Source organism: Ambystoma mexicanum, chromosome 6q, assembly GCF_040938575.1.
Source record: "Ambystoma mexicanum isolate Mex_15411 chromosome 6q, UKY_AmexF1_1, whole genome shotgun sequence".
Lineage (NCBI taxonomy): Eukaryota > Metazoa > Chordata > Amphibia > Caudata > Ambystomatidae > Ambystoma > Ambystoma mexicanum.
In genome coordinates, this window is record NC_090937.1 from 1,185,862,819 (window position 1) to 1,185,889,907 (window position 27,089).

Sequence of the window (27,089 nt, forward strand, 5' to 3'; positions counted from 1 at the left end):
ATGGGCTGGACTATCCGAGAAAATTCAGGAATGAATCTGCGGTAAAAGTTAGCGAATCCTAGCATGCTTTGAACTCCTTTTACAGAGGTTGGTGATGGCCACTTGATAATTGCATCAACTTTCTTTAAATCCATATGGACTCCGTTAGGTAACAATATGAATCCCAGGAACTCGACTTCCGTTACGTTGAAAACGCATTTCTCAAGCTTAGCAAAAAGATTATGTTGACGCAATCTCTCGAGAACCTTTTTAACGTGTCTCTGATGTTCTTCTTCAGATGATGAATAGACGAGGATGTCGTCAATGTAGACAACAACACACACGTCTATGAGTTCTCTAAGGACATCGTTCATAAAATATTGGAAAGAAGCAGGAGCATTACACAGTCCAAAGGGCATCACTTGATATTCGAATAGCCCGTACTTGGTGCGGAAGGCCGTTTTCCATTCATCGCCCTCTTTTATCCGTACCAAGTGGTAGGCTCCTCTGAGATCCAGCTTTGTGTATATACATGCATCTTTGACTTGGTACAGGAGTTCAGGGATCAAAGGTAACGGGTATCTGTTTTTAACGGTGATCTGATTCAGGGCGCAGTAATCTATGCAAGTCCTAAGGTCACCTTCCTTTTTCGGAACGAAGAATAAAGCCGATGAAGCTGGAGATTTTGAAGGACGGATAAACCCGTTAGCTAGGTATTGGTCCAGGTACTGTCTGAGGTGAAGGTTCTCTGGCTCGGTGAGGGCATAAATCCTGCTGCAAGGAGGAGTTGTTCCAGGTATCAGATCTATTTGACAGTCGTAAGACCTATGAGGAGGCAGGGTGTTAGCTTGATCCTTCCGGAAGACGTCTTGGAATTCCTGGTATTTGGGAGGTAATTTGGGAACCTCCTCAGAAGAAACTGCCGCCAGTGAAACATCAGGCCGAGGATAACAAGTGGTAAAACACTCTGGAAACTGAACCGTCTTTGCTCGCCAATCGATCTGAGGATTGTGCTTCTCTAACCAAGGGATTCCCACAATGATCTGGAACTGAGGGGCCTTGATTACATCGAACACGATTCTCTCCCGGTGTCCATCTTGACTCACTAGCGTCACTTCTTGGGTGGCATGCGTTACTGGTCCGGAGGCTATCTCCGTGCCATCCACAGTAGTGATGACGTCTTTTACTGCCTTAGGGACAAGGGGTAGATTCATCCTTGATACCATTTCACGGTCCACATAGTTACCGATTACTCCGCTGTCAATGTAAGCTTCAATTGCATGCAAACGATCCGGACGTTCAGGACCATGGGTATCACGAAATGCGAGGTCACGGGACAGATCTCAACGCTCGGCAAGAGGACCTCTACTCTCGTCGGGCGAGGTCGTTTCCCTGCTCAGAATTTGTGGTACAGGTATCCGCGGCTCCTACAGTCTTCTTAGCTGGTTTCACTGGACAGTCCCGAAGAAAGTGTCCCGAGTTTCCGCAATAGAGGCATAATTGCAGCTGCCTTCTTCTTTCCCGCTCTTTCTGTGTTAAAGGTCCTTTCATGCCCCCTATTTGCATGGGTTCCACAGTGTCAGCTCCCTTATTCGAGGTCTGTGGTTTAGAAAACACTCGGGTATCAAATCTGGAACGATCTGCCTTCCTGTTCTGTAGTCTATGGTCCAATTGGACAACTAAGTCAATATAGTCAGAACATTCTTGTGGAGGATTCACAACTTGCGCTAACACATCCTTGAGCTCTCCACGCAGGCCTCTGTAGAAAAGCGTTATTCTCTTGTCCTCGGGCCATTGTGTTTCCACTATGAGTCTATTGAAGGAGGCTATATAAGTCAAGAGGTCTTGATTACCCTGTCGTAATGAGAGAAGTTCATTGTCCAAGGCCTGCCCTTGTGCATGTCTTGCGAACAGTTTCTCCATGCTGGACTGGAAGGCCTGAAAAACATGTAAAACCGGATCATCCTGGGTGACTAAAGGGATCGACCAATCTGCAGCGCTGCCACTGAGATAAGAAAGCACGAAAGCCACCTTGGTCTGGTCTGTTGGGAATGCAGCTGGTCGACATAAGAAGTGTAGGCGGCACTGGTTGATGAACACTGCAAATTTCTTTGGATCACCAGAAAAGCGTTCGGGCGGAGCCAAGGGCACATTACCGGGCAGATTGATTTGCACTGGATTTGAAGCTGATGCAGAAGGATAACTCCCTCCTGGAACGGGCAAAGGTGTCTGTCCTGCCTGCGTTTCTAACAACTGCCTAGCAAGGTCCTCTGTTCGCTCCTTGGAAATTATCAGTTCTCTTCTTAGAGAGTTCGTTTCCTGATGAGCTGCATGTACTTCTGCTCTTAATTCCCCGAGCAACTGGGCTAGTTGATCAGTGTCTGAGGTTTCCATTGCGCCTGGGTAGGAGTTATGTGGTGGGCTTCGCGTTCTGTAACGCTCACCTGATTCCCACGGAGGCGCGGGTCTTGGCAGGAAGCTGTCTGTGACTCGAAAAGTGATGTGCAGGACTCGATTGGCTTCTGGGGTCGAACCTCTTCGCACTGAGTGTCGGACTCGAAGAGTGAGGTTTCTGCAGGTGAAAGAATATGGGGGTTAATGGTCTGGGTTGTTGAATGTCCCTCTCTCTCTCTCTTCCCAGCTTTTTCGTAGAGCCCCCAAGTCAACGTGCTCACCTTATATAGGTGAATGCTGGGCTCTCCATCTGCGTCTGGTGCAGGGTGCCGTTGCCAGTTCCTTCACTGGTGAAACATAGGCCTCTTGAATTCAGAGGATGGTTACCGTCGTTATCTGCACGAGCGGTGAGTTTCTGGACACCTTTTGTCTTTATAGTCTTTAAATGCGTGGCACGTTTATATGCAGACTCTGTATAATGCTTTTCCCTTATGTATTGCAGGGCTCTTGAGATGGAAGATGAAGTGAAGCGCCTGGAAGTTCGTAAGTATGGCAAGCGCTCTAACTGTCTCTTTCCTTGCAGCTTAGTTCGTGTTAAAGAGACGCCGGAGTATTTGCAGGCGTTTTATTGCGACGAGCGTGATGGACGTAAGTAAATACCTGCTTAATGTCTTTTCTTTTGCCTTTCAGATGTTGGTTTGCAGCGCCGGAGTCCGCGGAATGCCAGTAAGTTGTTAACGATACTTTGTCTTTACAGGCGGCGATGCAGAACGAAGAAATCCGGAATTCACAGCGTGCCGGTAAGTATGGCAATGCTTTTGCCTTTGCAGGTGGAGATGCGGCGTGAAGAAGCAGCCGCAGCCGATGGATCAGGTGAGTAAGTACTGCGTGTAAAGTTCGCCTTGCTAACCTGTTGTTTCTGTTCTTTGCAGGTGCTGATGATGTCTGGATACTGAAATGGTAAGTAGGATTCTTGCAGGTCCAGGATCAGAAGAAGAAAAGCCGGAGCAGACTCGGTGAGCGTTCTGCTGCAGATGCAGAATAACGCGAAGCACGCTTCATCTATCGGGTGTGGTTAAAATAGCCTTGGAGTGATGAGGTGTCTTCTTCCACGGCCCCGCCTAGGTAAGAAAAGAGTTCCAGTTTCCAGAAGAGTTCCAGTGCTGTATCCAGGGAGTGGAGCTGCCCCACCCAGGTAAGAAAGTAGTTCCTGTTCTTAGATAGCTTCTAAGTGGCTGGTAAGTAAGCAGCATGGTCTGCTGCAGGTAAGTCCACCCAAGCATCCTCACACCTATTATGAGCCCGGCGCCTCCAATGCCGGGACCAATGGTTTTGATGAGCCTGGTGCCACCGGCGCCAGGACAAGGTCCAAAAGGTCCCAGTGGGGACCGGCTGGTGCCTAGGATTAGGGTTAGGGGCCTGCTTCCAAGGACGTTGGGCTGGTCCTGGCTCCTTGGAAGCAGTGATCATGACACGTCTGGGCACTCCTGCACTATGAATTGAAGTCGGCGGCAGCAATGGGCAAACTTCAGATCAGTGGCACTTCGCAGTTTCAGCTTCTCGCGACTCTTGCAAATAGCACCACCATGGATCTCGGAAACCTTTATGAACTTTCCTCTAATCTGGGGTCCAGCACTCTGTTGAGGTGGCACAGGCTTGGTCAGTCCTGCTTCATGGGAGTCCAGAAGATCTTCCAGGAGCTCGGGTCTGACTTAAAAACGAGACACTCGATTCTGGTGTTCCTCTCCCTGGAAATCAGTTCCTGCTGCAGCAATGGAAGTACAGCCAGCTCCGAGAGGATGTCCAGACGAGTTCACTTTGGGGTTGATTGGTCCCACTAACCCAAGGGGAGAAGTTGTCCATTGCAGGGCTTCTCTAATCAAGGCGAATTTGGAGCTTCAGCAATGCAGCAGGGCTTCACAGGGCAAACCAACGATCCAGGAGTTGCAGCAAGCATCTCTTCCAAGTTCTTCTTTGAATTTCCTCGTCCAGTGGTCGACTCTGCCTTCCAAGCCAAAATCCTCACCTTTTATACAGGTTTCTCCCATTAATCTGCAGCCTAGCTGTCAATCACACAGCAGTGTGGCTTTTTTACATCCACCTATGGTGTCTTTTAAACCGCCCAATGCAATGTAGATTAACCCTTTCCCAGCTACACATGTAAAGAATGTGAGACTTTTTGGAGGGACAGATCAAAACGCAAAGTCAGAGGTAAGAAGAGTCTTTCAGGGAGCTAGGACAGCCAATGTCACTTGAGCAAAGTCTAGGGTAGCTGGAGTTCTTCTTGAAGGTAAGTAACAAGTCTTGCACAATGTTATAGAGAGCTTTTGTTGAAAAAGAAATCACTGTTGGGCCACAAGCTGGGAGGCTTGTGATGGGCAAAGCTGCAAGCAAATCTGCAAAAGGTAACGAAGACAATTCTCAACCGAGAGCAAGCAAGTTACACTGCAAGAAATAAGTAACCCTGAGTTTACAGTACCTCAGGTCTGAAGAAATTGATTCCAGTTGGCTTCTGTTCCTGTTGTAGTATGGCAGATCCTGTTGTTCCTGGGCCTCAGTCGTGGGGACAAGAGGGAGAACGTCTGCACTACCATTCGAAGGTCGGCGGCATCGATGGGCAAAGTTCAGAAAAGCAGCACTTTGCAGTTTCAGCTTCTCACGAATAGCACCACCGCAGTTTTCGGTTACCTTGTGGGCTTTCCTTGCTTCTGGGATCCAGCACTCTGTTGAGGTGGCTCAGGCTTGGTTAGTCCTGTTTCGAGAGAGTCCATAGGATCTGGGGGGTCAGGGGGGGTCGGAGATTGGGGGAGTGAATCTCTTTATATACAGCCAAAGATAGATGAGTGTCCGGTCCTGGCGTCTGCGTCTGCAGGAGATGCTGAGCCCCACAGATCTCTCAAGAACGTTTGATCAACAACTGTCTTAAACCCAGTTGAAGAACTAACACTCCCAAGGGAAAAGGGGAAGTGGAGAAAATAACAAACGACAGACGCCTACTTCTGGTGGGCTGCAATCTGTAGAAGGAGACATTAATGTTTATTAAATAATGAAGACATGCATTAAATTAACTCAATCTCTAAATATCAAATAATTTAATATCTAAACCCATACCTGTCCAATCTCCGAAATAACCTTGGAGATTAATTAACTTCTTTTTCACAAAGACCCATTGAGAATTTATCTTGCACAGTCAATGTTCAATTTCAGAAGGGCAATGTGAATTTAAGAATGCATTTTGTTCCTCAACCAAAAATGCTCAAAATAATGAGTTCAAGAATGTGCAATCTTCTTAAATTAAAGAGGAAATCACTTTCGAGTGTTCATTCATTCAATTGCATTTCATCCTTTCTCAAGCACATTGTATTCCTGTTCAGATGTTCCTTTTACTTTAGTAACAAATGCGCAATTAAGAGTTCAGATGGTATTTTAAAACTTTAAACAAGAACAATAAGAATGAATTCAGATCCTGTTCAACCTTTGAAGCACATGCGCAATGCTAATGGAATCCGAAGCTTTGCTTTTGACTTAAGCACTGTAAATGAGTTCAGATGCTGTTTACCTTTTGAGCACATGCGCAATGCTAACGAAAACAACTGCTTTTGCCTTTGACATGCGCACAATAGACAAGTTCAGGCGCTGCCTTATCCTTCAGAAAAATGTGCTATGCTCATGAAATCAATGTGTCTTTACTTTCCACATGCGCACAGTGAATATTTTTAGAAGCCACCTTATATAATGGCGCGCAAGCGTAATTAAAAGCCTTATGAATTCAAGTTAAACAACATCAAAAACTTAGGCTCAGGTATTTTCCTTAAGCAATCTTCATTCACGCAACCGTACTGAAACTGACAGACTTGAAATCAGATCAGATACGAGACACAGCAGTAAAACAAGGACACTTCTCCTTTGCGCATGCGTGAAACAAAAATGAAGGCTCTGAAGCACTGATCTAAGAAAACTGCGCAGTTAAAATTCCAAACGCTTCTTCCTTCAGTACAATGTCAGAAATTCAAAACCGTGTCAATTACACAGAGTCATAAAAGTCAAGCAGATTTTTGAAGTAAAATGAAACGAATCTAAATACCTAAACTAAATAAATACCTAACATGAATAAAGTGATAAAAATAAAGCAACTTTTCTCCAGCTTGAGAAAAAGCGACGCTCCCACCAAATTATCAGCTGAGCTTGTCCCACGTTGACCAGCTTCTCAGGAAACAATATTTATCTTTGTAAACTTCACCAGAATCTCATCAAAAGGCCTTGACGCAGGAACTTAATCAAAACAGGACCTTCCTTCTTGAAGGTGAACAATGAAAGGCAGTTTAGAATTGTATGGAAGGTCAGAGGTTCATGAAACTTCCAATCAGGAACTGGCACTACTGCCACCATGTTGGTTTGGGGAGTTAGCACTCTGATGAACAGAAGTTAAGATCAACAACCCAAAATCAGATTAAAACAATAAATTAATTAAATCTATAATCTAATTTCATTTACAAAGTACCCCTACCTAACCTGGGACCTGACAGTACCCCCTCCTTAAGCCCTGACCTCAGGGCCAGGTTTATTTGGATTTCTTCTGTGAAACTTAGATACTAATCTTTCCGCATGAATATCAGATTCTGACTCCCAACTTCTTTCATCAGGACCAAACCCCTTCCAATCAATAAGATATTGAATCTTTCCCCTTACTTTTCTAGAATCAAGTATTCTTTTAACCTCAAATTCTTCTGAATTAGTTTCCAAAACAATTGGTTTAGGAACTGGTCTCATTCTGATTCCTTTTGACACTGGTTTTAATAAACTTACATGAAATACTGGATGAATTTTCAAATTAGTAGTCAATTTAAGTTTGACTGATACTGGTCCTATCACTTCCTCAATCTCAAAAGGACCCAAAAACTTAGGACAAAATTTATTTTTTCCTTTCAATTTAATATTTTTTGCTGATAACCAGACTAAATCACCTTTAGCATAACTTGGACTTTTCTTTCTTTTAAAATCTGCAAATCTTTTATACTCAGACTTACTTTTTTGTAACATTTCCTTTGCTTTAGCCCAACCTTTCTGAATTATTTCAGTTATATCTTTCACAGCTGGACATGTCTCATTTACTCCATCATTCTCACATAGAAACCGAGGATTATAACCTCTTCCACAAAAAAAAGGTGACATGGAAGTAGAGGTTTTAGTAGAATTATTATATGCAAATTCCGCTGTCCACAACAAATCCACCCACTCAAACTCTCCTTCGACAAAACATCTTAAATATTTTTCTAATTCCTGATTGATTCTTTCTACTTGACCATTAGCCTCTGGGTGATATCCTGATGTTAATTTTATCTTCAAACCCAATCTCCTACAAAATTCCTTCCAAAATCTCGACACAAATTGAGACCCCCTATCTGAAATAACTTGACTGGGAACTCCATGCAATCGTACAATTTCTTGAATGAATTTTTTAGCTAGACTTGAAGCTGTAACTCCTCCTTTCATGGGAATAAAATGACTCTCTTTAGAGAAACAATCTACCACTACCAGAATTGTGGAGAATCCTCTATCGTTAGGTAAATCTACAATAAAATCTAAACCAATTGTATGCCAAGGCCGAGGAGGAATAGGCAAGGGTTCAAGAAGTCCAGCAGGTTTTCCAGTCTCATGTTTTGACTTAGCACAGACTTCACAAGTCTTTACATAATTTAAGACATCTTTCTTAATACTTTCCCACCAGAAATGCCGTAGAACTAAATCCAAAGTCTTATGAAAACCCGGATGTCCAGCTAAAACTGAATCATGACAATCTTGTAAAATTTTCTCTCTAAGGTCCTCACTCGGGAGATACAACTTATCCTCAAAATAAGGTAAACCATTTTTAATAGTTCTTTTAACATCCAACTGTGCCCATTCTTTCATCTTCTGAATATTCAGATTTATTTTAATTAACTCCTGCAAATCTTCTTTTTTAGAAGAGTTAGCTGAAACAAAATGTTCTTCAGGAATTACAGGTTCAGGTCTTAACTCCAATTCTTTTTCACAACCAGGAAATTGTCTGGATAAAGCATCCGCTTTACCATTTAATTTCCCAGGTCTGTATGTCACTACAAAGTCAAAATCCGCAAAAAATAATGACCAACGTAACTGTCTGGGAGTAAGAGTCTTAGCTGACTTAAGAAAAAGTAAATTTCGGTGATCAGTAAGCACCGTGACAGGATTTCTGGCACCCATCAAAAAATGTCGCCATTCTTGAAATGCAGCTTTTATTGCAAGTAATTCCTTATCCATTATTGAATAGTTACTTTCTGCGGCAGAAAATTTCTTTGAGAAGAATGCTATTGGATGAAGCTGACCAGTTTCTTTATGCCTTTGAGATAAAATAGCTCCAACTGCAAAATTAGAAGCGTCTGCTTCTACAAAGAATGGTTGTGTTGGATCTGGGTGTAAAAGAATAGGACCAGAAATAAATCTATTCTTCAAGGTGTTAAAAGCTTCTTCCGTTTCTTGATTCCAAAGAAAAGGTACACCTTTTTTTAAAAGTCTAGTGATAGGAGGAATAATGGATGAAAAATCTTTGATAAATCTCCTATAAAAATTAGCAAAACCTAAAAAACTTTGCACTTCCTTGATCTTAGTGGGAGTCGGCCAATCTTTCACTGCTCTGACTTTTTTTTGATCCATTTCCAACCCTTGAGGAGAAATCACGAAACCCAGAAACTCCACCACTTCAGTATGAAATTGACTCTTATCAAGACTAGCAAAAAGATGATGATCGTGTAACTTCTTCAAAACTTGTCTTACATGTTGATAATGTTGCTCCAAATTATGTGAAAAAATCAAAATGTCATCAATATAAACTACGACAAAAAGATCTAGAAATTCTTTCAAAACATCATTAATAAAGAATTGAAAAGCCGCTGGAGCATTACATAATCCGAATGGCATCACAAGGTATTCAAACAAACCAAAACGTGTTTTGAAAGCAGTCTTCCACTCGTCTCCCTCCCTAACCCTAACCAAATGGTAAGCTCCTCTCAAATCCAATTTAGTAAAAATGGTTGCTCCTTGAATTTGGTTTAACATTTCTGGAATCAATGGCAAAGGATAGCGATTCTTAACAGTGACTTTATTCAAAGATCTATAATCAATGCAAGCTCTGAGCTTCCCTTCCTTCTTGGGTACAAAAAACAATGGTGAAGCTGCAGGAGATTGTGAGTGTCTAATAAACCCTTTATTGAGATTTTCCTCAATGTATTCCTTCAAGTAATCATTTTCCTTCTCGGTCAAGGCATACACCCTACTACTAGGTAAGATTGCTCCATCCTCTAAATCAATTTTGCAATCATATGATCGATGTGGCGGTAACTCCCCTGCTTCAACCTCATCAAACACACAAGTAAACTCTTTATAACACTCAGGCAAAAAACCCATCACAGCTCCAATAGAATGTTCTTCAAATCCATTTTGAGCTAAAGCCACCACTCTTCCACTTTCAATACTCTCATCTCTGATCTCATACTTACAATTGAAACAATGTTCCTTACAAATTTCTGATCGAAAATCTAATATTCTTCTTCCCCAGTCAATTGTGGGATTATGATTAGTCAACCAAGGCATTCCCAAAATGATTTGTAGCTGAGGAGCATCAATAAGTTCAAAGACAATATACTCAGAGTGATCTTTAACCAGTGTCATAAACAAAGGAACAGTTTCATGAGTGATGGGTCCCGAGGTTAACTGAGAACCATCTACTGCTCTTACTTGCTCTACTGCTATTTTTTCAACTAATGGAATTTTCATAGACCGAGCCAATCCCCAATCCATAAAATTACCAGTTGCCCCTGAATCAATCATGGCTGGTCCTGATCCTTTTAAAACATCATCCAAGAATAAGGATACGTTAATTGTTACATGAGGTACAGCCGCTTGAAGGGTATTCGCCACCTGTTGAGATCGAGAAACATTGGACTGCCCTCTTTTGGGAGTGTAAGGACAATTCCCTAGAAAATGACCACTACGCCCACAATATAAACACAAGTGATTAGCTCTTCTCCTATCTTTCTCCTCTTTAGATAATGGTCCTCTTATTTTGCCTGACTGTTCACTGACTTTACTCCTTTCTTCCATTCTAGGTTTTTCAAAACGCTGACCCACCTTGACCTCTCCAAAACCCTTTCTACGTTCATTTCTTCTTTCTCCCAATCGAAAATCTATTCGCATAACTAAGTCAATTAAGGCATCACAAGAAGTGGGACGATCAACCATGGTTGATAAAGCGTCTTTAAATTCGTCCCTTAAACCTCTGTAAAATAAGGACGATCTCTTGTCCTCTGGCCACCCTGTTTCCAAAACTAGAGCTCTAAAAGCTGTTACATAACTCACTAAGTCCTTATTTCCTTGTTTTAAATCTAACAGTTCCCCATCTAACTCTTGTGAAATCATTCTTCTTCCAAACATCTTTCGAAACTCTTCTTTAAATAGAACAACATCTTTCAAAATTGGATTCTCTTGAGCAACCAAAAGAACTGCCCAAGATGATGCATCCCCAGTTAAATAAGATAACATAAATGCAACTTTAGCCATGTCAGTTCTAAAACTCTCAGGACGACACAAGAAATGTAACTCACACTGTGTAACAAAAGTTGAAAATGTTTTAACATCTCCACTAAAACGTTCTGGGGACGCTAAAGGAACTGATGTCTGACTCAAAATGTGTCTTCCTACTCTATCTTCATCTCTCCCGTCTGCTCTTTCCAGAACTGGGGGTTGTTGTTCACTGTTCCCTGTGGCTCCCAACTCCGAAGACAATCCTTCCCCAGAATACCCTACTCTCTGGGTTCTAGATTCCCCAATGGATTCTTGAATCCGAGTCATCTTAACTCCCAACTCCTCCACCTTTTTATGTAATTTTGAATTCTCTAAATGAGAAACTCTTAATTCTTCTCTCAGTTCTTGGATTACTTCTCCCAACTGTTCCATGATGAAATCTGTGAGACTCAACAAACCAGGCAGACTATTTTTTGGCCTTTCATCTGTCCGGTCCTGGCGTCTGCGTCTGCAGGAGATGCTGAGCCCCACAGATCTCTCAAGAACGTTTGATCAACAACTGTCTTAAACCCAGTTGAAGAACTAACACTCCCAAGGGAAAAGGGGAAGTGGAGAAAATAACAAACGACAGACGCCTACTTCTGGTGGGCTGCAATCTGTAGAAGGAGACATTAATGTTTATTAAATAATGAAGACATGCATTAAATTAACTCAATCTCTAAATATCAAATAATTTAATATCTAAACCCATACCTGTCCAATCTCCGAAATAACCTTGGAGATTAATTAACTTCTTTTTCACAAAGACCCATTGAGAATTTATCTTGCACAGTCAATGTTCAATTTCAGAAGGGCAATGTGAATTTAAGAATGCATTTTGTTCCTCAACCAAAAATGCTCAAAATAATGAGTTCAAGAATGTGCAATCTTCTTAAATTAAAGAGGAAATCACTTTCGAGTGTTCATTCATTCAATTGCATTTCATCCTTTCTCAAGCACATTGTATTCCTGTTCAGATGTTCCTTTTACTTTAGTAACAAATGCGCAATTAAGAGTTCAGATGGTATTTTAAAACTTTAAACAAGAACAATAAGAATGAATTCAGATCCTGTTCAACCTTTGAAGCACATGCGCAATGCTAATGGAATCCGAAGCTTTGCTTTTGACTTAAGCACTGTAAATGAGTTCAGATGCTGTTTACCTTTTGAGCACATGCGCAATGCTAACGAAAACAACTGCTTTTGCCTTTGACATGCGCACAATAGACAAGTTCAGGCGCTGCCTTATCCTTCAGAAAAATGTGCTATGCTCATGAAATCAATGTGTCTTTACTTTCCACATGCGCACAGTGAATATTTTTAGAAGCCACCTTATATAATGGCGCGCAAGCGTAATTAAAAGCCTTATGAATTCAAGTTAAACAACATCAAAAACTTAGGCTCAGGTATTTTCCTTAAGCAATCTTCATTCACGCAACCGTACTGAAACTGACAGACTTGAAATCAGATCAGATACGAGACACAGCAGTAAAACAAGGACACTTCTCCTTTGCGCATGCGTGAAACAAAAATGAAGGCTCTGAAGCACTGATCTAAGAAAACTGCGCAGTTAAAATTCCAAACGCTTCTTCCTTCAGTACAATGTCAGAAATTCAAAACCGTGTCAATTACACAGAGTCATAAAAGTCAAGCAGATTTTTGAAGTAAAATGAAACGAATCTAAATACCTAAACTAAATAAATACCTAACATGAATAAAGTGATAAAAATAAAGCAACTTTTCTCCAGCTTGAGAAAAAGCGACGCTCCCACCAAATTATCAGCTGAGCTTGTCCCACGTTGACCAGCTTCTCAGGAAACAATATTTATCTTTGTAAACTTCACCAGAATCTCATCAAAAGGCCTTGACGCAGGAACTTAATCAAAACAGGACCTTCCTTCTTGAAGGTGAACAATGAAAGGCAGTTTAGAATTGTATGGAAGGTCAGAGGTTCATGAAACTTCCAATCAGGAACTGGCACTACTGCCACCATGTTGGTTTGGGGAGTTAGCACTCTGATGAACAGAAGTTAAGATCAACAACCCAAAATCAGATTAAAACAATAAATTAATTAAATCTATAATCTAATTTCATTTACAAAGTACCCCTACCTAACCTGGGACCTGACAATGAGCAAGAGCTCACTCAAGGCATTCCTCCTCCAATTGGTAGAAAAATCATCAAAGTAAAATTAGGTTTTTAGAAAGCAGGCAGTCGACAGCAGGCAAGTCAAATAAGCAGGGGCATAGATTTGAAATGATCAGTTTCCTTTAGTAAGTAGGAGTGAAAAAGCTTGTCTTCCAATGTTCTGACAACATGAGTGGTGGGACTATTTAAAAGTATGTGAATCCATAAAAGCCCCAATACTGGAGATTTTAGACTTCCTTTTTTCAAGTTCGTCTTTTTACTTCCATACTCGTTTGTATATGAAAAAGAACATTTCTACGGAGTAAAATCCTAAACCTCTTGGGCTCCATTTATATTTAACTGTGGTGTCACTGAAGTCATCCAGAGAATGTGTCCTCAAAAGTGACATACTATTAAGGCGGTGTTTGCACAACTCTCTGGTGAGGGCTGTACAACCACTGACCTGAAGGTGGGGCAAGTATGCTTAAACAAAAAGGGAAGGCACATTTTTCTAAAGGTAGGTAGAGTGGCACAGCAGTCGGGGATTAATCGGGGGTAGGGGAAGTAGAATGCAGCCAAGATACCATTAGTCCACACACTCATCCCTTGAAAATACACTACAGTGGTATACTGAAAAATGTACCCCTTTATTTCATTGCACATGCACAAGCGTACACACACACTAGAGTAAGTACTTTAGGTGGAACTAACCGCTGGAAAGGGAAAAGTCAATGCTATCGTATTATCGGTAAATACGCGAACATGCGGTTCTTAGCAGTTTTAAAGTAATACATTAACTCTGCAAACACATATAAGAAAGTCACTTAAAGGAAGGAAAATGGTTAGTAAATGTAATATTAGTCTGATTCAAGGTTCTAGAGAGGGTTTCTTCGCACAGCAAGTCTTTTAAGTCCAAAAACGCAATCCTAGCTAAAGGCAATTCAGAGAGAGCTCAAAGTCTTGACAAGCAGCAGAATACGAAAAGTTCCTGTGGATTTCTTCAAGTCTGTAGTGGTATAGAAGCAGTAAGGTAACAACTAACTAAGAAGGACTCGAAGGGACACAAGCCGCAACTTGAGTCGGAGGAAAAAGGGGGTTGCCTTGGACACCTCTACATGCACTCCAATGCTCTGGAGCGACTTCTAATCAGGTAAGCAATACCTTTTTCCCCACAGTACTTTAGGTTAGAAGAAAATGTTTGTGCTGGATGCTTCGTAATGTTGCAGCTCTGGGCCAGACCTCCCGATTCCTTGGTCTGATGACTGAAGACAGGACAATGGACGGAATGACTCAGCAGCAGTCTCGAGGGAGGACCGGGGGCATGACTTTCAACAGCTTCTTGTTTCTCTCTGCAATTCTGGCACCTTTTCTGTAGCACCAATAAAGAACACAGATCGCCCAGTCAATCTTCTTTGATTCATGCAGGCCCACGCTCTGATGAGGGGGTCTGGGCGGATTGGATCCCTGGAGTGTCCTTACGGGTTCAGCAAAGATTTGGACGGATTCAGTCTTTCCACGATGATGCACTCAAAATGAGCAGCAGGTCTACTGGTATTGGGTTTCCGCAGCTCTGGCAATTCCTAGGACCTCTGGAGATGGCTCAATTCAAACTTTGTCTCGGGACTGGTTGGTCCCACCAGACAAAGGGAATGAATCCTCTTCAGAGCTCATCTGTCGCACAGAAAATGGGGTCAGGACAACAGTGGTTGCTTCATGGTTGCAAAGGGCCTGCAGGCATTTTTCTGCCCCGAGGAAGGCGTTTCCAGATTTTGAAGGCCTACAGGTGGCCCGCCGAAACGTAATCAGGTCCTCGCTAGTTGGAACTCTCCTTTTATGTTCTTCATACTCAAAACATTCTGGACCTTTTCCAATATTAGTTTTGATATCTGTAAATGAAGAATTTTACGTAGGCAGACCTGTTAATTGACATTTATTGTCTGTTCTCTAACCATTTATTTATTTACTGTGGAAATGCATTTTCCTTGTTGTTTCAGACTTGTAAATTGAGTTCAAACTGATTCCACAGTTACAAATGTATGCATTTATTATTGTATATTCCAATTGTTCTTTTTTATGTCTGTTTTTTCATTATCCATTCATTGTTGAAACACATTTTCTTGATTGTTGTCATGAACATTGTTGAATCCACTCTGTTAAGCACCATTGATTCTGTTTCTTTTTCTACCATTATATATTTAATGAAATACAGTACTACTTTTCAACTCTTAGTTTTGGTGCTTTTTCCTTTTCTTTTCTCCTTGCCCTCTTTTTTGATTGAGTTATGTTCCAAAGGGTAATTTAATAAGGATATCCGTTGATACCATTTTTGAATAAGAATTAGGATTTAGCTTGCAATTCATTACACAGCTTTTTGGATTTTTTGTTTAGATTATATTTAGTCCCCTACCATAGCTGTACCACTATTCGGGGCAACCCACTTTTTTAGTCATTGTCTGAAAGGGAATTGCACAGTCGGATACATCTGACTATCCACTTAGAGGTGGCATTTTTAGAGACGCAATCTCCTTCTCTGCCTGGCCCTATGGAGACAAACAGTTGATCTGTTTTTCTTAGCGGTCTGGTCAGCAGATCTTTTGGGTTCCTGGAAGAAAGCCGGTAGCTCAATAGACTGCTTAACATGGAATTTGGAAATTAACTTGGGTGAGAACCTAGGGTGAGTTTGTAAAACCAGTTTGTCCTTATGTATAGTAAAGAAAGGATCCTGCACTGACAGAGCTTGGATTTCACTGACCCTTCTTATAGAAGTAATGGCTACTAAGAATGCCGTTTTGTAAGTCGGATGTTTGAGACTAGACTTGTGCATGGGCTCAAAGGGTGGTGCCCATGAGCTTAGCAAGCAGCACATTAAGGTCCCAACCTGGTGGTGGGTTAGAAACTGGAGGGTGGAGTCTCTTTATTCCGTCCATAAATGCTTTAACAACTGGCACCTTTCACCGTGACACCTTGTTATGGGAAGCGGTGTAGGCTGATAAGGCTGTCAGGTGTACTTTTAGTGAGTTAAACACTAAGCCTGCATCCAGTAAGTGGAGCATATAGGTTACAACATTAGAAGGAATACAATGAACAGGGCTGATTTGTTTATTCTGGCACCAAATTCCGAATTGTTTCCATTTGTCATAGTAACAGTACCTCGTGTTCGGGTTTCTTGACTCTTTCAAGATATCCATACATCTTTGCAGTAAATTAAGATGCCGAACTCTATGACTTCAGGAGCCATACTGCCAAATTCATCGAGTTGGGCTGAGGATGCACTGTTAAATCCTCGTGCTGGGAGAGTAGGTTGTACTGGCACAGGATTTTGATGGGGTCGCACACCGCCAGTTTGTGCAGGTGTGTATACCATGGTTGTCTCGCCCACATAGGAGTAACCAGGATCAGCGTCATCGGTTCCCTGTGGATCTTGTTCACCACTTTCCTCATCAGAGGGGTTGGTGGAAAAGCGTAGGCAAATATCCCTGACCAGTTCATCCATAGGGCGTTCCCCTTGGAGCCTGGCTGGGGGAACCTGGATGCCAAGTTTGGGCATTGTCTGTTTTCGCTTGTGGCAAATAGGTCTATAGTGGGGAAACCCCACGGAGAGAAGAGTACTCTTACCATTTCTTTGTGTATTTGCCACTCGTGTTCCTCTGTGAGGGGATATCTGCTCAGAGCATCTGCTAGCGAGTTGAGTTCCCCCGGAACATGTTGGATGACAGGTAAATCTTCAGTTTGAGTGCCCATTTCCAAATTTTCTGGGCAAGCTTGGACAGATTTTGAGAACAAGTGCCCCCTTGTTTGTTTAAGTAAAACATAGCAGTCGTGTTTAAGTAAAACATAGCAGTCGTGCTGTGTGTTAGGATCTGCACTAACTGGTTGGATAGGAGAGGTTTGAATGCCCAAAGCGCTCTGAAGACTGCCAGAAGTTCTAGCAGATGTATGTGGTTCTGAGCCACTGTGTGAGACCAGAGACCCTGAGCTGTGTGATGAAGGCAGTGAGCCCCCCACCCTGCCAGGGAGGAGTCTGTTGCGACGACGGCTTGTATCTCTGGATTGCAGAAGGGTTTCCCCTTTGTAAGGTTTTCTCTTGTCCACCAAGAAGACTCTGAACCAGTGTTGGCGAAACAAACACTAGATATTCCCACAGACCACTTGCCTGAGACCACTGTTTTGCCAACAATTTCTGCATGGGTTGCATGCGCAGGCGCGCGTGGAGAACCAGGTAAATGTAAGATGCTATCATGCCAAGCAAATGGACAGCTTTGCGCACCCTTATCTGGCGACCGGTCTGATATTGAGGAATTTGTAGCAACACATTTCAAATTCTTTTCTCTGATGGAATGGCCATCCCCTCTTGGTTATTTAGGACAGCTCCTAGGAACCGTTTTGATGTGCTTGGTACCAGGCTGGACTTTTTTCGTGTTGATTGAGAAGCCAAATTGGAAGAGGAGGTTGATAGATCTTTGGATGTTTATTCTAAAAATTTGGGGGGGCTCCCCTGTGATGAGCCAGTCATCCAGGTAAGGGTACACTGGGATTGCCTCCCTGCGTATGTGCGCTGTCACCACTGCCAGTACCTTGGTGAATACCATTGGTGCCGAGGCTAGTCCGAAGGGCAGCACCTTGAATTGGTAGTGCTGGTTGCGTATCTTGAAACGCAAGAATCTTCTGTGCGCTGGGAACATTGAAATATAAAAATAGGCATCTTTCATATCCAATCTTGCATGTAATCCCCCTTTTTTAGTAGAGGGATTACCTCTTGTAGTGTAGTCATGCAGATTTTTTGTAGCTTGACATACTTGTTTGCAGGGCGCAAATCTAATACTGGGCGCATTGTCAGATCTTTTTTTGGCACAAGGCAGTAGGTTGAATACCCCTGTTTACCCGGTTGACCAGGACGACTTCTATGGTGTGCTTTGCTAGCAGAACGGCGATCTCCTCGAGGAGGATCTTCTGATGTTCCAGCGAGTGTACTCTCCGTCGCAGAGGATGGTCGTGGGGGCGTCCTAACAACTATGTAGTATCCTCAGGACACTGTGGAGAGCACCCATCTGTCCGAAGTGATCCCCTCCCATGCGTGGGTGAAGGTGGAAATGCGCCTCCCTACTGGGGATGCATGGGAGGGGACCTGAAGTGGAATGTCACTGCTTGTTGGGTGGAGTACCACCTCTGGCGGGGCTCCCTCTAACCCTAGTGCGACCCCTGCGCTGCCCTCTGGGGTAGCCCTGTGAGGATTGGGAGTTACCCCATGTAGTTCCCTGGTTTTGGTAATATTTTTAACCCCTTTGAGAACCTTGGCCCCGAAAGCGGTGAAAATTATTGTTATCCCTTTGTTCAGAGGGTTTATTGGTGGGTTGGCCAAGAGATTTTAGGGTCTCGTACTCATCCTTTGCCGTCTTTAAAGCTTCCTCCACTGCCTTGCCGAATAGTACATTCGGCTCCACAGGCATATCTATCATGGTTGCTTGGGTTTCGGGCTTAAACACTGACTGCCTTAGCCAAGCGTGACGCTTCATGACAGTGCCCTTGGCGATTAACCTCCCAGCATCATCTGCTGCATCAAAGTTTGTTTTTAACATGCAGCCTGATACAGACCTTCCATCTGCTGCCAGCTGAGCCAACTGGCTCTTTAAGGGTTCGGGTGCGGAGGACATCAAAGCGGACACTTCCTTCCACTGATGGCAATTGTAGCTTGCCAAAAGGGTGGCACTGTTGGCAATTAGTGCCTGATAGGCTGAAGTGGAGGCAACCTTTCTCCCCAGAGCATATACACGTTTACTTTCCTTATCAGGAGGTACTTCCGAGGAAGCAAGCGGTGTACCTGCCCTCTTTCTGGTGGATGTTACGTCCAGGGAATCAGGCTTTAATTGGCCCTTAATGTACAGGGGATCGGAGGGTGCGGCACAGAACAATTTCTCAACTTGCGGATTAACCTCTTGAGTGAGATTTGAGGTTTGCAGCTAGGGATCAATTATATGCTGGATGGATTTCGACAAAGGGATAGCAAGAGTAATTGCTTTCTTGTTCTCATAGGATTTCCTCAGCGAAATCTGTCTTTTTGGACAACTTGTGTGTCGATATGAAAATGGGCAGCTGCCTTCGCCAGTACCTCATTGAGGAGGGGTTGGTTATCTACAGGTGAGTCATGCAACCGGGGAGTCAACGTTGTAGGCTTCTGCCTCATTCTCCTCATCCTGGTCCTAGTCATCCCCATAATCAGGGTCAACTGCCTGGTCATCAACCAACTGAGGTTCTGTTTCATCACAATATGAATCTGGGTGGTAAGGTTCCACCACAAAGGTGTCTGTGACCAAACCCTGAAACAGGGCGTCAGAGCGGAGTTTCTTAGCAGGGGGCTCAGAGGACTCCGGTGTTGCCTTGGATCCAGAAGGGGCAGAGGTAATAGGTGGTTTGGAGTAGCTACGAAAGTAGTTAGGGTCTTTCTCATAAAAGTTAAGAATGAATGTTAATCTTTTTATGGCCCTATCAATGTGTGCGAGCTCCATTCTTTGGAGCTTGGAAAAATAACAGGTTTTAGTTCCTCATCAGTGCCCATATCCTCAGCAGTGGGAGGAACCGTCTTTGTTTTTGGGGTTGGTTCTGAAACTTTAACCTTCCCGGTCTCCTTTGGAGCCTTCTGTTTCTCCTTATGTTATGACTGAAAAACCAATAATTGTAGACTGACTCAAATACAGACTGGCAAACACCTACCTCTCTTTCCTCTGGAAATTATCCACCCAGGATCCTGAAGTGAATGGGGAATTACCTAGATGCCCCTCCACAATCTGCCCGCAAAATAGTCTGGACGCAGGGGAATCTCCCGGCAAAACTCCTATTAGGGAAAAAACCCTGTGCAGGGCTGCTAGGGTACGTAGTTTCCTGAGAGCAGCTTTCTGGAGGTTAGGCTGTTCGAAATGGCTTTAACACGCAAGGGAATCTTCCCAATCTCCTCCAGTCTCAAGAATGCTAAGCACAAATAAACACACAGATAGGGAAGTGAAATGACAGTAAAAAAGAACGGATGATAAGTGCTGAGTATCCCGCTGCTTTTTAAACAGGCTTACCCTGGTATTAGATGGGTCAGGCACGGGAGGCTGGAGCGAAAGAAAACAAATTGCAGGTACCTGAAGATATCGAGGGAAGCTCAGAACAATCTAACAGAGTAGAATCAAAATTAGAATCAGAATACCACCCTTTTCCTAGCCTGGCTGCGGGCTAAGAAATGACATGCCCCTCAGTCTTACCGCCAGAAGAAAGAGCCTGGATAATACGTTTTCTACTCGGCTTGCAGCAGTGAGGGTTCTGTGTGTGCGAGATTTCGAAGGGAGGAAATTCCTAATCACAGGCAATCAGACAGAAAGGGTTAATGAGAACACAGGGAAAGGAACTACAACAAAGAAGATGAACACTGTAGCACTCTACCTAACCGTACCATATCACAAGGACTACCAAATCCTGAAAGAACCTCAACAGCTGGGGAAGGAGCCTCCTCCTCCTCCGAGGAAGTGAAATAAACGGGATTGTTTCCTGCTGGGCACCTAATAACGAAATCAAATTTGGACAGACAGACAGCAATGAACTACAGATGAAGCACAGGAAAGGGTCCACTAACAAAGGCACAGAGATTAAGCGATTTTCATACGAGAGCGTACTCACGAATACAGAGCGTAGCCTGCCACTGGGGTGAGAGTAGCAACGCTCCGAGGAGACCGAGGCGTTTCCGGATATGTGGTTCACCAGAATGGGGCTGTGGCCACAGGCTCGTAACCCGCCGCCGGAAAGGCTAGAATGTTGCTTCTTACTTTTGACTCCACCATGCTTTGTGTGCTCTGGAGACTCGGTGCTGTGCTTCTGCGGAGTTGCTGTTCTTGTAGCAGACTGCTCATCACACCTTATGAACATGGGGACCTGAATAGGTTTTCTTGTGTTGCTTATCCTCTCCCCGATGGCTAGAGGAAGGTTTACCCGATTTTTTATGGACCTCCAAAGATTGACACATTGCGTCGAGTTTCGGAGGCAGGTTTCGAAGAAGGACATGTAGTTTCAGGAGTGCGGTCAGACGCGACACGTCTAGCCTCTTCCGAGTGCCGAGCAGTTTCATCATCGGAAGATCGGGCCTCAGGGACTGTTGATCGGGCGACACCCTTATCAACTGAAGACGGTTGGGTTTTGTCATGAGGCGAATGAGGGCTGGAACGCCCAGAGGAGAAGGATTAATTGGACCGCTCTCGTGGTGTCGTCCGGCGCCGATCGCTCGACATGATTGTCGAGTCACGGGCTGGGGCTAATGTGCTTAGTGGTATGACGAGAAGCAATCTTGCCGCCGGGTGTTGTCCCCACAACGTGGTGGCCGGCCAGTCCTTCGGGGTCAGGGGCATGCACACGGGTGTCCAAAGTCATCCCTTTGCCCTTGTCGTCTGATTTGGCGGCATTGCTGCCATCGCTGAATGTCCCCTCTACTTCCATGGCCTCTAGTTGCCTGGCATAGTGGACTCAGGGCTTAGTCGAGCGCTCTTTAAGGATCTTCGGCTTAAAGAACTTGCAAGCTCAACGGGTAGCCTCGGGATGATCTCCTGGGAGACACAGACTGCACGTATTGTGCTTATCTACTCAGGGAAACTTCCTATTACGCTAAGGGCAGAATTTGAATGGAGTACTCTCCATATTTTACCAAATGGCAGAGGGCGGGTATATGTAAGAAAGAGGGAAAAGATCCTGTATGACTACCCCCCCACTCTCCCTACTATATAGGGCCGAGGGCAGAGGCCTTCCAAGTCCCGGAGTCTGTTGTGGCAGTTCTCGACGGCTGATTTCCACGATCTTCACCGGCATCGATCTTCGGCATACGGTGGAAGAGAAAGGGGGAGTATTAACAGTAATTATTAACTAGAAATGGCTTAGCGCCGAAGGCACTCCACAACATGCGTCCGACAAGTATGGTGGAAAAAAACAATCTGAGGGTCCTACACGCGTGAGGGATCATGCGCACAGGGGACGTCACACTTGGGACAGTGTTACTGGCACGCCCTGTTCGACGTCCCTTTTCGAGTTTCGAAAACAAACTAATACTCAGCAGCTAACACTAGATGTCGGCCTATGCACAGCATGTGATCTAAGCAGATTTCACAAACATCAGAAATATATATATATAAAAGGGAAATTTGTGTATGTGTGTGTGTCTGTTCGAAATGGTGAGCATACTTCCCAACATGCTACAAACCTGAAATATGGAATGTGGGTAGGTTTCATGGTGTGGACAATATAAAAAGTATAAAATACACATTTTTCAAATGTTGTTTTTATGCGTTTTTGAAGCGGTCTGCAATGCTTGGATGTGTGTGTGTCTGTTCGAAATGGTCAGCATACTTCCCAACATGCTACAAACCTGAAATTTGGCAGGCGGGTAGGTTCCATGGTATAGACAATCTAACAAGTATAAAAAAATATATTTAGGGATTTTTTTCTTTTTTCAAGCGGTCTGCAATGCTTACCCCTGCCATATGCTCTGTGCACTGTAATTCTGCCGTAGTTCTACATTCATTGTTCCTAAAGTTCAGCAGGTCAAGAATGTTCCTAAACTTTCCACACTATCAGTATTCTAGCAGACATTATCGGCACTCACTTTTGAAGTCATGAGGGTGATTAAAAAACGGTGCTTTTATAGTACTGCGGGTGACCGGATACAGTGTATGTCTCTTTAATAGTGTCCGCAATGACGTTGTCTGTCACATTGTGGCAAATCTCGCATGATATTACAGAAGCTTCATTTTACACAGAGTTGATGAATGTTTGTCATCTCAACAGTACAAAGCTTACAAGCTTCGGCTGTACACGTACAGGTACGACACTTCAAGCTTATACGCTTCAACCCTGCACGTACAGCACTTCTGTTCAGCTCGGCTGTAGATCGGGACACCAACAATGTTGCTGCGCAATCTCAACGCTCCAACTCAAAGTAGCTGGAATCTATTGACAGATTCATGCTTTTCTCATGGTCAACTTTATGTGGCTTGCTCCAGAGTTAGAAACAAAGACAATTTGTTCACACTTGCTCCTACAGGAAAGACTAGCAATATTGTCTACTAAGAAGCACTGGTTTAGGTCATTGAATAAAATTCAAACTAGTACTGAAGTAGGGATTACCGTGCGAAGCATGGGTACACTTGCTAGTAATATAATTGAGTGTTATGTAATATCACATGCTTGTTTCTTTTCCTAGTGTGTGTTTTTAGCTTAGAATATAATACTTTTGTACCTACCTGTATAAACTGAATTATTGCCTGCTACACTGTGTGGACTCATTATGGATGCCTGACCCCCCCCTCACACTCTGCTGACAATAGCCTTGGCTCTCCTCTGCTACCTTGATTGGGGTTTGGCTAACCTCTCAGAGTTACCCTGTTCACTATAACCAGGGTGGCCGCCTAACATCTGTCCGCCAGGCCAGATTCTAGAACAAGCCCCCAACACAAAATGGGCCAAAGTAGGGCTTAAAAAGATACATTGGTACCCCTAGGACTACCAATAAGGAACGTTTGACTAACAATGCAATAATCGGTTTAAGCCCCTTTGAAGCCAAAACTAAATAACAGCTGCCACCAGACTACTCCCTAAAACCGATGTAGCGTGGTGATACAATCACCCTACAGCACAAATCAGAGCAACCAGGGACCATTTTACCCTTAATGAGTCAAAAAGGGTTGCAGTGGCAGGTGGACTTTAGTAGAGGTCCCTCTGACCACCAAAAACAGGTCTGTGATCAATAAAGAGAAAGGCAAAAAGCAAACATTTAAGGGGACCCTAAAAAGGACTTGCATAATTCTTAAAAATGATATTCTTTCTTAACATTTCCCAATGGCAGCAAAAGAACAACAGACGCCTTAACCTGCTTTTGGCCATGGTACTCTCCGAATAACCAGAAGATGCCTGATTTTGGAAAAATGAAGGAGACTAGCAGACTAGGGGAGCCGCATAGCATACTATTTGGGTCTTGTGTTTTTTTTATTATAGGTGCAGAGCCCACTTTTCACCCATCACTATCTTCTGGAACAAACTGGCTAAGGAACGATAACGCTTGGGGAGACCTGAGGTGCACCATCAGGCAGAAGCTGCAAGGATTGGTAGAGGAAAAATCATCCCTCTGTAAGTTCAAGGTGAACAATAAAAACTCTGAATAGAATATTTTTCAATTAGCACATGAAATGCACTCAGGTTGAGTAAATAACAATTTGGAGAAACTTCAAAAGGACAGATTCTTTTTCCATGTCACTTATATAGTCTTGGAGATGGATATAACCATTAAGAACAAAGGCATTATAAATGCACAAAAATACCATTAAATGTAAGAAAAGAATAGAATGATGGCAATGCTAGTGGCGAGAATGACTGGCAAACCTATAAATAATGACAAAAAGAACAGCCATTCCGCTTCCTGGAATAAGAATATACTGTACTTACAGCTTTTTTATCAGGCTGGCTCTTATCATAGCCAGTAGTCAAATCCCGAACGTTTGTTATTTCAAATTTGCCACATGTTTTTGGATAGTGATTCTTGCATTCGTAATTCCGGAGAGCTTCAAATAAGCTCTTAATAACATTGGGATCGCGGCAGATGAAATAGGATGCTTTGGTAACGTGGAAGCCGTAGCTGTCAAGAATAAAGAGGACAAGTTAGTTAATTAAGATTAATATTACAAGATGACTAAAATAGGGCACACTACACTATTATAATGAGCATACAAAAAATACAATCAATCTAGTAGTTATTGAAGGACCAAGGGAAACCCTCCCATAAATCATTGGCCTAAGGAACATATGTTGCCATACTTCGCTACTGTGCATATTTTCCCAGACACTTCCAGTGTGGTTAATTCATTCAAACAACCATAATTTATCTACTCTTTCTACTTTTATTTGTATTTTGGCTTGAGATTCAAACCATACACAATGAAAAATAGATGAATTACATACATATAATTATAAGTTACTCACCATAGTGACTAACATACTCTTAGTCCCTTTCCTCCATACTGCATGGCCGTCCCTTCCTAGGGACAGGAGACAGAACCTTTTTCACTAGAAAAAACCTTCTTCCCCTTTAAATTTAGAGGCGCGCAGCGCTGCGGTCCCGGGAGCATGAGCTACCCTGACTCCGCAGTGTGGCTTCCACACCTCAGTCCCCATAGACGATTCGACAATATATTAACATTGCATAATGACACCAGTTTTATTAGGGAGGAGGATGGTGGGACGTATGGAGGGAAGGGGACTGGACGATTACAACTGAATGTAGCCCTAGGGTGGAGAGGAGACTCTCCTTAAGCAAATAGGTTTCTTAGAACCGCCTGTCCGAAAGCTGCGTCTGATCTAGAGCTGGCGTCCAAACAGTAATGCTTGCAGAAAGCCAAAGGGATGGCCCAGCTTATGACCTGCCATGGAACCTGCTGTTGGAATGCGATGGCCGTGGCCTTGGCTCTGACCGCATGGGCATGCATGTTAGCTGGAAGTGGCTTGAGCTGCCCCTCATAAGCCTCCTTGATGGCCGAGACAATCCACCGTGCTATAGAGGCCTTGCATGCCCGATACCCGGGCCTTGACCCACCAAAGGTGACAAACGGTGCATCCGACTTGCGGAAGCCCTTGGGGTCCTGTCCAAGCAGAATTTCAGAGCGTGTCTGACATCCAGACAGTGCAGAACCCTCTGAGCCTTGTCCTTAGGCTCGGCAAAGAACGTAGGTAGAACTATTTCCTTGTTTAGATAGAAAGCAGAGGGTACCTTTGGTAGGAACAGTAGGTGTGTCCACAGGACTACCTTATCCTTGTGAAAAGTAGTATATGGCTCTGAGGCCACCAGAGCTTGGATCTCGCTGACTCTGCAATCCGAAGTGAGGCCCACTAGCAGGGCGGTCATAATGGTGACCAACCTGATGTCCGCTAATGCCATCGGCTGGAAACGGCTTGTGCACCAGGGCACCCAACACTACATTGAGGTCCCACACCAGTTGTGGTTTTTTGATGGGTGGGTAAAGTCTGTCGAGGCCCGTTAAATGCCTCTTGACCATCAGGTTGGAAGAGGAGAAGACCACCACCTCTGAGTTTCTGTAGGCCCCTATGGCTGCCAAATACGTGCAGCATGTGTCCACCTGCACGCCCGAGTGTGCAAGGTGAGCAGAAAAGGAAAGCACATCATCCAGCTTGTACGTAAGGGGGTCAGTCTTCTTAGAGTCTACCCAGAGACAGAACCTAGTCCACTTACTCTTGTACCGGCTCCTGTTAGCCTTGCTCCTCACACCCTGAATGATCTCTAGGTTAGTCTGGGAGAGGTTAAGGTGCCTTAGCGAAACCTGCTCAGGAACCACGCTGCAAGGGCTAATTTCTGTGGCGCGGGTGGATGACCCTGTTGCGTCAGAACATGTGCTGGGCCCATCGGAAGGTGATTGGGTGGCCTGTCCGAGAGGCTGAGCAGCGCCGAAAACCATTGTCTCGCCCACCACCATGGAGCTACCAGAATGATGCCGAGGTGACAGTAGTCCTTTATTTTGCAGATCACCCTGTGGATCAGCGGCATGGGCGGGAAGGCATATGCTGTCATGCCGTTCCACTGAATCTGAAATGCATCGCCCAGGGAGCTGGTGCCCTGCCCCAGTCAGGACACAAACTGCTGGCACTTCTTGTTGTCCCAGGAGGCAAAATGATCACCTGAGGCTGCCACCATCTGCTGAAGATCACCTGCAGCACCTGGTTATTCAATTGCCACTTGTAATTGTCCACACCCAGCCTGCTGAGCCTGTCCGCCTCCAAGTTGGACTCCCCAGGGAGGTGGACGGCCGTGAGGTAGATGTTGTTCTCCAGGGCCCATTTCCACATGCTGACTGCTAGTCTGCACAGTGGAGGGGACCTGGTGCCAGCCGGCTAGTTGACATAGTACATGCTGGTGGAGTTGTCTGTCTGGATGAGGACAACCTTGCCTCCGATGTCCGGAAGGAAAGCTTTGAGTGCTAGGCAGATGGCCTTCAG

General features: G+C 44.0%; 1 protein-coding gene across 1 annotated transcript in view; it reads right to left on the reverse strand.

Moving 5' to 3' along the window:
- PGM2 (phosphoglucomutase 2) overlaps positions 1–27,089 on the reverse strand; it is a 936,504-nt gene that overhangs the window by 245,294 nt on the left and 664,121 nt on the right. Inside the window, exon 12 of the mRNA XM_069631820.1 lies at positions 24,531–24,720. Coding sequence (XP_069487921.1) covers positions 24,531–24,720 — 190 coding nt within the window. The remainder of the gene's footprint in view (positions 1–24,530; positions 24,721–27,089) is intronic.